The sequence below is a fragment of the Physella acuta genome, unplaced genomic scaffold (assembly GCF_028476545.2).
Source record: "Physella acuta isolate Inbredline_101_S28 unplaced genomic scaffold, ASM2847654v3 ptg001164l, whole genome shotgun sequence".
NCBI classification, from domain to species: domain Eukaryota; kingdom Metazoa; phylum Mollusca; class Gastropoda; family Physidae; genus Physella; species Physella acuta.
Genome location: NW_026732681.1, coordinates 20,001 through 31,311, shown reverse-complemented (window position 1 = coordinate 31,311; position 11,311 = coordinate 20,001). Strand labels below are relative to the sequence as shown.

The window sequence follows — 11,311 nt, the reverse complement described above, 5'->3', positions numbered from 1 at the left end:
TCTTAGAAGTAGGAATAAGGATATTGGGTTAGTTGGGTCATGTCCTTCGCGTGAATAGAATACTCCCGAACATAGTGCTAAAATGGACTCCGCCTGGAAAACGAAAGAGAGGAAGACCACTGGAGGAGAGATGAAAAAAGAAGTGCAGGCTACTGGCAAGACCTGGCATGAACTGAAGTGGCTCGCCCAGACGGAATGGAATGCCCTATACTCCACAGGGAGTGACTAGGATTAAGTAACATCTAGATGGTGCCATTTTTTTTTATACCCTCAAATATGCCAGAGAAAATGCTTAAGTCTTCTAACAACATTGAAAAATATGACAAGCCATGAGTTCTTCTGAGGAACTGATCTTGTACACAACATTGATGTAAGAAGTTTTAAAATTTCAAGGGTTTATTCTAGTATGTCAATGACTTGCAGTTTTTCACAAAGCACACACAAAATGTAGAAATAAATGCATACATTACCATTATGGCTAAAAACTTAAATACCAGAAAATAACGTATCTATTATGTTAAAAATATAAAATTTTAAGGCAGATTAAAAACACTGAAAGTTGAGAAAAAACATGTAACATACCAAGCCACAACAATTTATCACATGTAAAATTATTATATTAAATGTGGGCAAAGTTTAATATAACAATATATTTTAAAATTAAATGTAAAAAGTTTAGATTTTAAAATAAACAGCATAATGTTGATCACAAAGGTAAATAGAGGAATGTTTTAGAATAGTTCAACGCGTTAAGTTTTTTCGTAGATTTCCACTAAATAACAATCTTTGAAAGCATTTATTTTACCAGAAATAAATCTCCAGTAAACATTCAAGTTAGCCATTTTACAGTCCCACAAATAAAAATATTAAATTGAATTAAGGCATTGTTTAAATATGGGATTTTATAACAATAAAGCAATATATATTGTTGTATAAAAGGATGTATAATGTAATAACAGCCCACAAATACCAAAAACCCATGTAGCTATACTCATCACTAAAGTCAAAGATTCAAACTGAGTGCAGTAAACATTAAAAAAATACAAACAAAAAAATACAACCTAAATACATAATCTCTGTTTAAAAAAAGACTAGTCCATAAGAAAGACAATTTACATTCAAGACAATATCAAGGTTATTTTTAGATTTATAAATGAGTATGTAATTTATGGATTCTGATAATTGCTATCAGAAATGTCAATGAATTGTTTGTAGGTGATTGATGAGAATGTACCAAGCTGCTTTATTTAGTGTGTTACGTTCTAGTGAACAGGTTTCTGAATGCCTAGCTCTGGTATGTGAGACCCTATATGTTTTAAATCTTTTCTTCAGAGGCCTCTGTGTCTTTGAGTGAGACCTTCACGTACTGATCACTTACAGCAGTTGTCTCTGTGCTCCATGTGAAACATTTCTTTTTCCTATAAACGTAGTACACAACAATGACTACAGCCAAAACAATCAGAACTGTGAACACTGTGATCAGGATGATTGCTGTTTTAGAAAGACTGTCACTGCAATCTAAAAGAAGAAAAAATAAATCATATTAAAAATTATTTGTTTTGATGCACTATTTGTTTTTCAAATACATATAAAAAAATAACATTGATCTGTGTTAGTTTTGTATCATTTTTAAAATAAAATTAAGATTTTTAAAATAATTTAAAACCTAAATATGGAATACTGTTTATAAGACACTAATCATATATACAAGCATTATAAAGACCATGCCACATATACCAGTTTTTCTAGTCCATATGTGTACATTACTGTTGGCAACACAGATGTTACAAGAATCATCAGGGTCTTTTTCATTTTGAAAATAACATTGTCCATCTATTGCACATGTGCTGTTCTGTATAAAAAATGTAACAATTTGTCAACATAATCTTATTTGTTTTACATAAATGAATGATAAACAAATAAGATGTATATTATTTCACTTAATTTTACTTTTTAAAAAAGGGTTCACTAAAGGATAAATGCAAAATATATGAAAAAGCAGGGAAAGTAAAAAACATATTTTTGTATCATATTTTTAAAGAACTAACATATCTATGAGTAATTAATAAAGAATAGTTTTCTCCAAATTTCTGAATAATTTTTTGTTATGACAATTTATTTGATTTTCATTTCTTTCCAAACAGTTCATGAATTCATATTTTTACAAGAGGAAGTATTTTAATTTTCCACTTACTGTTACAGTACAATGCACATCAGTTTTGTTGTCATTGATGACACACGTCTGACAGCTGGAGTTGTGGACAACATGAAGGTAAACATTTTCACTCTGACGGACGCCATCATTTGTGACGGTGATGTAGGCGCTGCGTCGTGTAGGGAGTGTACATCCAACTTGGTACATGCTGATGTACTCTGCTCTCACTACAGCACTGCTCTCTGTTTTTCTTGCTGTTGTGTCAATCTGTTCAAGTACAACAAACAGAGAATACAGCAGAAATACAACAGGTAGCTAAATAACTATTAGCATATTATTTTGTAATAATAGAAATGATCTAGCTATCTTAAATATCTTTAACAAATAAAACCTCAATCAGACAGATCTATATGTAAATAAAAAAATTTAACACATAGGTTTGTAATATTAAAAAAACGTTCAAGCTAGAAAAATATTAAAAATAAATGAAATGCAGTGTTTTTCTTACTGAGGCAAAGTTTAATTTGCATGAGAATTTGTATGATGAGCTGAAGTAATCTCCAGATAGTAACAGTCTCACAATTTGTTTCTTCTATGTCACAAGCTTTTTCTGCTCCAAAAATATATGGTAGAGTATCTGGTCCAAACTGGCAACTTTCACCAAAATAGCCATTCTCACATTTACAAAACGCTGGAAATGTTTCACAAAATTTTCTTGAAGGTGAAACAAATAAAAAAAAAATATTTTGATATTTTAGTTAGTAAAAATTGAAAACTAATTAAATATTTAGAATATTAGAGGTAAATTTCTGCTAACCAGTAAAAAAAATATTTTCAACTACGGATAGAGAAAACTTACAGTTGAGGCAATGTCCGTTGTCCCCACAGTCCCTGACACACAGCTGGGTGACAATGGCTTGAGGAAGTACAGGTTCACCGGGTGTGTCACCTTCACCTGTCCATGAACTTTGGTTATGTTCAGCTCGTGTGATACACTCCTCTGCCAGGTTGCTTACATGTGACACAGCCCAACCAAACAGTCCTGTGCTCTGTTGTTTATGAAATTTAAATTGATAACATTTTTAAACTGCTAGAACTAACATGTGACACAGCCCAATCAAACAGTCCTGTGCTCTGTTGTTTATGAAATTTTAATGGATAACATTTTTAAACTGCTAGAACTAACATGTGACACAGCCCAATCAAACAGTCCTGTGCTCTTTTGTTTATGAAATTTTAATTGATAACATTTTTAAACTGCTAGAACTAACATTAGCATAAAAAAAGATTGCTATTTTTACCACCAGATCAAAAGCACAGTTGGTTATACTCTCCTTAACTCTGTCATCTGAAAGTTGATTTGTGCAGGCTTTGACTGTCCTACTGTTCTTCAAATAATCTGAACAGTTTCTCTCGGCTTCTGCAAATGTGGTCTAAGAATGATATCATACATTTTGAACTAAATGAAACTCTGAATTTCATCTTAAAATATTGCTATATTAAAAAATATTATTTTTTTGTTTCAATATAATAATGTTAAATATACATTTTTTAAATACAAATTGTTTAGGCCTATGCTTAAATATTTTCCATTTATAGGATTTAATTTAAAAAAAAACACATTACAGAAATAGTTTGACTTGCTCCTTTTTGTTTATAAACACAACTGTTTCTCAATAAAAATGCAAGCTAACCTCTTTTCTTCTAGTCCTATTATGAGGACCCATATATGTATAGGTTTATGATTAGGGGGCTATACAAATTGGGCACATTAAGCTTAAGCTCACAAATATGCATTATTGGTCAATTTAAAAAGAATATTCACAAAAGCATATTCCAATATTAGTACCAGTTCATAAACCAAAATTCAATTAATTGTAAATTAACAATTCTAAAATTGGCCCTATCGATTTCCATTTTATTAGAAGGCACTGGTTTATAATATGTATTTTACATAAAATGCCAGAGATTTGGAAACCTCAAAATTTTATTTAGTGTTATTTAAAAGATTTGAAAATGCAATAGACAAAAGAAAAACTCACCCAAACAGAAGAGATAGCAGCTTGTCTTTTTTCCCTAGAAGCTTCTGAGGTACAACTGCTACTAGTCATGGATTGGAGCTTAAGAGCACTTGTTATATCATTATCTAATAGTGAGATAAAATACCAAAAAGAAATTATAAAGTCCAAAAGATTTGGTTCATTTTATGACAGCTATTTTGTGTACTGTTTAGGATGTTTAGAAAGTGTAAGAACAATTTTTTAATAGGAAATAAACATCGAGAAACATCCATGCAGAGTTTCTTTCAGGCATCTCTTCAAAGAGATTACCCCCCCCCCCCCCCCCCCCAGAGAAAAAAGTCTGGAAGAAACACTGCATCCATGCTAGGTTTACTTAACTGCTTTTAACATTTAGAACACTCAAGAAAAAATATTTAATTTTACTATCAGATGAGCATCTAGGAACATCCAATCCAGGCTTAGAGATGGGTGTAAAGCCTTGAGTACAGCTACTGTATGTTGCTGGTTCAGGATCTTGTTGTGCTGGTACCGCTGGTACACCACAGTAGATGGTTGTACTGGCTCTGATAAACATACAGTTACAAGTATTTGCCGAATCATGTATGTCTAAATGATTCAGTTTAATCTTTTCTTTTAGTTTCTTTTTAATGTCAGATTTTTCATAACATTTCATCTACTCCACTTTTTATAATTAATTAGATTGGAAAAAACTACATTACTTTAAAGTAAAAATAACATTTATTTGAACTAACCTCCAATGCAAGTTAAATGTGTCTTCATTCAAATTGCCCATATCAGCATCTGTTCTACCATTAAAATTACCACATAGACCTGTGAAAACAATACGTTTAGTAAAATAATGTAACATAACAAGGAAATATCTCCCATCACATCTGCGTTTTATTCGTGATGATAAAATTAGTTTCCAGTAACTAGAATAAACTATTCAGTCATAATTTCAAAATAATTAAAACACAGCATAACTTTATAATTAAACACATTTCAATATGAAACTTATATTTAATTTACAATATATATATATATATATATATATATATATATATATATATATATATATATATATATATATATATATATATATATATATATATATATATATATATATATATATATATATAATTAAAATATGACTAGTTAAGTAAGACTTTAAGACACACAGAATCATGTGGTTTGATAAAATGTGTATCACCTTCTGTCTCATTAAAGTCAGATGGTGAAGCTGTAATAAAAATGTTCATGAAGGTGTACATGCTTGGCATCACAGACACAACAGTTCCTGTTGGTAGAAGAACCTGAAACACATGTGCTCATCGGTTAATGCTAAATGTAATCATATTTTTAGACACAGAAAACAAATTTGCTACAATATAATAAATTAATTATGTGCCATTCTAGTAAATTACCTGAAAATATTTTATTATATTATGTTTATAGTGACTGAAATTAAATCATGATTTTAACATTACAAGCAATAGCCTTAAATTTACTGTTTATACTATTTATAGATACTGAAATTAAATCATAATTTTTGATAATTCAAATAATAGTCAACATCACAGTGTTTATAGATAGCAATATTAAATTATGATTTTAATTGTTGAAATAGCCTACATCATACTGTTGACCTCCACCAAGTTGTTTTATCTTAGTTCCAGGAGTTAGCTCCCCATTTTGAATAACCTGGACATTCAGAGCTGCAGCATCGGACCGTAGACGGTTTTGTTTGGCATCACAAGAACTAAAATTCAAATAATTTTTTTAAAAAGTAATTTGTTTTTTGTATAGAGGCCTAATTGAAAATGGTTTAAAATTTAGTGGAAATTTTTAAAAAGTTAAACTTTAAAATCCAATTTTAGAAAAATTGTAACAATATATATATATATATATATATATATATATATATAATTCAAGTGATTAACCTTTTATATGCATAAATAATGATAAGTTTAAAGAATAGTTATAAAATTGAAAAAAAAACACACTATTTTTTAGTAAATGCAAAAAGTGAATATGCAATTCTTAATTTATGTTAAAATAAAAAAAAAACTCACTTAAATACAATGACATCATCCCCTGACTGTATCACAGTTTTACAGTTGCAGGTGGCAACTGGTGATGCTGAACAAGGGCGGAAATTTACCTGAACCTGTTAGTTTAGATTTAGCTGTTAATCAAAAATGTGTTATTTTTTTTTAATTTTTTACTGGTGTATTTAATCTTTTTAATTGTAATAGAATTTAAATATTTTTCAACTGTTTGCAAGCAGCTTACGATATTGCCACACTTTTTGTACTATATGTCAGCTGTCAAATGATAATTTTTTACCCAACTACTAGGCTTTCAAGAAACTAAATATCAAATCATGAATTAATTCACTTGAATTAAGAAAATGCTAATTTTTTTTCTGCATGTTTATAGGATAAAAGTTTTATGTATTTAAATAGAATACAAGTGTAATAAGTTAAAAGAGCTCGTCTCAAGTTAAACAAAGTAGGTAGGTGGCTCTAAGAACTTGTGAGTTACCTCCCATCCGTTACACACATTCAAAGCCCGACAATACTCTCGCTAAAGCCAGAGGCGTATCGAGGAGGGGGGGGGGGGGGTGCGGACCGCACCGGGTGACACCAACCTCCATTTAGAAATAGTTAATCACGTTGACTAAAAAGCGCCCCCACTCAACAGTTTTTATTGCAGCGTCACACAATAGATGTAGAAAACGGTTAAATCAGTCCGTGCCTTGTGCCGTGCTATTGTTTTTAAAACTATGACTTTAATGCTGCTAAAACGAGATTTTCATTTTTTTTAAACTCCGTTTTGCGCCCCTTATGGTTGGCGCCCGGAGCGGCCGCCCCACCTACCTTCCCCTAGCTACGCCTCTGGGCGATTTGTATTTTAAATTGGTGTTTGGACGGGGTGGTGGCTGCAGGCTCCGTGTCTTCTTTACTTACTGCTGTCTTTTTTTCCCTCTTGGTTGTTGTTGTTGTTGTTGTTGTTGTTGTATCAATGTTTGTTGTGTGATTGAGGGCTGGGGGCTTCTTTCAGTGCAGTGTTTCTTCCGGGTACTGCAACGTGTTTGTTAGTGGCTGTGGTGCTGATGCGTCTTGTCCAGTTGTTGTTGGCGTCTTCCTGACCGGTGAATCAGAAATGCCCAGGGCCTGACTTTAAGAGTGGAGCTGACTGACCGAGGGAGTATCAGTAATATTTTGCTATTTTGTCATTTTTCAAAAACTTATAAAAATTAAATTAATTGGCAAGCGCTAAAATTATGTTTAAGCTGAAAGGTAAAGCAGGATTTAAAGCAGAGGCGTAGCGAGGGGGGGGGGGGTTGTGAAGCGCACCGGGTGACACCATTTAGGGGGGTGACATCAACGCAAAAAATAGTAAAATATACTGAGAAAAATTTGACGGGGGGGGGGGGGTGCATATCGAAAGTTCGAGGGGGGGGGGGTGCAAATCGATTGAAAGTTTGTCTCTGGGAAGAGTCGCTACGCCTCTGAGGGGGTGACACCATTAAGTGCCGCACCGGGTGACACCCGACCTCGCTACGCCACTGATTTAAAGTATTGATTTTTACTTGTTTTGTATTTTTTAATTGAAGCTAAACCGTTGAAAATAATGAATGAAATTATTAATTACTTTTGCCTCGTGGAATGTCTCGATCATTTCCAGGAATTTGAAGTATATTGAGCCAGGGAGAGGTTAAATTTTCAAACTAAAAAAGTTTTTGTGACAATGTTTCGATTGATAAAAAAACAACATGGCGGCTGCGTGTTTCTTGGGCTTCTAGTTAAGATTTAAAAAATCATCATGAATTCTAAATATGCAACAAATTTTAAAAAAAATTTCAACTCTATTTTGTTATATGGTTAGGAACTGAATGTATTTGCGTTCGATCATGGCAGAACAGTTTTGTGGCGGTAAGTAGGCCCTATATTATTTTAAAGTTAACGTACGGCATGGTAAGTCAACAAGCCTAGTCCCAGGGGACATTACTCATGCTGAATGATTTGGTAAACAAACAGTACTCAGAGTACTTCTAGTATTAACGTACTACTTGTATTAGTAATGTGAAAGAAAGGTGACTCATTAAATTTTAGTAATTATTCAACATGTTAATTTTGGTCTTAGGAGGGTTTAAAATAGTTTAAATGTTTTAAAAAAAAAAATAAAAGTTACAATACAAAATGATACAAAGTTTCATTCAGGTAGATCTAATTTTTTTTAAACAATTTTATTAAAACTTTTCAATAATCAGTAACACTAAAAATTAGCAATGTTTTGTCATTGTTTTCACCATAATTATGCAACCAAGCTCATTTGCTTATTTAAGCTATGTTGTTTAAGTTTTCTTTTGGTAAAGTTTATAGAGATTCAGGGGAAACCACTCTAATTTACAGATGGCCGCTGTTTGATAGCAAATCTCGCTCTCAAACACTGCTGTTTAAAGTTAATTTCTGGCTTGTATTGATACTAGCTTATACCCATGCTTCGCTACGGTGTGGATATGGATATTACCTCAGAGCACCGCGCTATGCGTGGGTGGGGTTCCCCGCATTGGGGCGGATATTCCTTCAGCTCACGGATGGCGGTAACAAATTGGATTTTAGGTAGATACTAGATATTCATGAAAATTTTCTACAGTAAAAATAAAATGGTGCAACAGGCACTAACGTCCGGCAAGATATTTCTCCTCTCTAACTCACGGCGTAAATTAAACAGCCGCCAAACAACATGTTTACCCGTGCGTCAGCGCACAGGGAGAAACTTCCCCTTGGATGAAGCTTTGAAGAAGACAAAGTGGCTATAGCCGCTATACAGATGACAGATTGATGGAAATGCGACAAAGTGCGAAACAACTCTGGCAATAGATAATATTATTTAAACATTCATTTTGGTTTAGTATTCAATTATCTATTATATAAGACACAAATATATCACAATATACTAGTATTAAAGCCATAATAAAGAGTCACCTTTTTTCACATTACTAGATCTAGATCTATCCACATACATACCCATATCAATAGATTACCAATTTACTTATTTAGTGAATTTTAGTGTGTTTGTAGAAGTAGAGATCTGTTGTAAGTTATCTCTAGATTCTAATCTAGATCTTACTTGCTCTAGAAACTCTAGAATAGTCAACTGTGTAGACTGTCGCGTTCACAAGTGCAGACTAGTTGTCTAAGTGTAGACTACTGTGGATGTCAGTTTAGTTGAGCATCCAGTGTAGTTACTATAGAAGAGAGTGACTGTAGCATCGTGAGTGTGGGTAGTCAAATTAAAATGATAATAGGCCTAATTATAATTCTAGATACAGTGAGTTTATATATTTTCTAGATCTAGTTACTGGTGCTAAATCTAGTTCAATCTAGTAGCTTGTCAATAGAAATCTAGATCAACAATAATTTAGTAATTTAGGCAATAATAATTAAATGTTGACATTTGTTGCTAATGCGAAGCTATCTAGATTTAAGAAGTAGATTCTAAGATTAGTTGACTGCTGAAAATTAAAGAAGTGTACTACTAACTTGAGTAGTAGAAGTAGGCGGTAAAACTCCATTTTAGCGTATTTTATTCCCCGCTTCACATTCACCTCCAGTTGGGCGTATTTTATTATAAACACAACCGAAACACACAAAAAAACGTTAGGAAATCACACGGACTTTTGAATTCTTTTTTAATGTTTGGTTTAGTTTTTTTTTATTAATTTTGTCAATACTTGAGAAAAATCCAAAATTTGGAATATTTAAAGTGTAGCCTACTATTTATTTAGATCTAGATTAAACTTTTTTTTTTCTTGAAAATATGTCAGCGTCAGTTAAGAGTTTCATGGCAATGGGTAAAGTAGAAAAGCAAAATTGCAAGGCATGATTAACTTAAATGAACTCACAATGACCCTATGCTATGACATATGCTGATAAAGTCACTGTGAGCTCACAGTGAACCCTTGACCATGCAGGGATTTTTTTACGCTATTTAAATGAAACTGTAATGCTTATTTATAATCTTTTTTTTTACCTTTTCTAATTAAAGCACACATTAATAAAAAAAATAAGTAGATCCATATCTATCACCTACTAATCCTAGTGTTCTTCTAACGTTTTTTTGTGTGTTTTAGTGGTGTATATGTATATAATAAAATACACTCAATCGGAGGTGAACGTGAAGCGGCGAATAAATTACGCTAAAATGGAGTTTCACCATAGGCATAGGCTTACAACAAGAAAACAAAATCTAGGCTATTCTAGCAGGCTACTTACTTATTATAATAGGCTAAGTAACTAGGGACTAACACATGCTATAATCAATCTATAAAATATAAATATAGGCCTTTTTCATAGGCCCAGATCACACTATTTATTATAGAATCAATACAAAAACAAAGTGTCTATTCCCAGTCGACTGAATAGCCGTATTAGGGCTATTCACATTGTGCCTTTTTTTATAGATTTAATCATAATTTAATTTTAAAAACACCCATGAGGATTTGTGGTCGAGGGGACATGTGGGTGGCTGTCATGCTGAAAGGTGCGGGTTCAAACCCATCTGAGGCCTTATCACTTTGTTAATTATTGCCCTTGTATTCAAAATATTTTTCCCCAGTTCATGGAAGGGTTGCTTTTGATTTTTTTTCATTTGTGATGTAATTGCTGCATATCTGCAACAAAAACCTGTCCTTTAGAATTGTGCTAAGAGAAAAAAAAGCTTGTGATGCTAACTGAATGATAGCTGATAAAAAGGACATGCTATTTCATCTGATATATATTCTATGTGAATTTTAAATGGTAATTGATGTTTGAATAGCAATGTGAACAAGCAGCTAAACTGATGCATAATTAATTTTATTTATTTAAAAATGTATTATTTATTTAAAAATTACTAGATCTATTAGTCTAGTATAGATTTATTTTGAGTGCGTAATTTATCATCTTATTGTATGAACTATGTATCCTGCAGAAGATATGTCTGATATGAGCCTAAAAGCTATACTAAACTTAAACCATAATAATTTTTTTTATAAAAATATAACACAATAAAAATAGCACTGCTCTCTTAAAAGTTAATCTATCTATACCTCATTCCCCAGTCACAATTATTATTGTAAGATATT

General features: G+C 32.2%; 1 protein-coding gene across 1 annotated transcript; it reads right to left on the bottom strand.

Annotated features, from left to right (window-relative positions):
* Nucleotides 1–543: 543 nt before the first annotated feature.
* LOC131956637 (uncharacterized) lies at nt 544–7,177 on the bottom strand. Its single transcript, XM_059321165.1, has 13 exons — nt 7,146–7,177; nt 6,249–6,343; nt 5,809–5,935; nt 5,387–5,489; nt 4,929–5,007; nt 4,600–4,739; nt 4,198–4,301; nt 3,457–3,588; nt 3,015–3,204; nt 2,664–2,846; nt 2,195–2,422; nt 1,738–1,852; nt 544–1,518 (listed from the first exon to the last, which is right to left on the bottom strand). The coding sequence occupies exons 4-11, from the start codon at nt 5,454–5,456 to the stop codon at nt 2,418–2,420; spliced, it is 903 nt and encodes a 300-aa protein (XP_059177148.1). The 5' UTR covers nt 5,457–5,489; nt 5,809–5,935; nt 6,249–6,343; nt 7,146–7,177; the 3' UTR covers nt 544–1,518; nt 1,738–1,852; nt 2,195–2,417.
* Between the last annotated feature and the right edge of the window lie 4,134 nt (nt 7,178–11,311).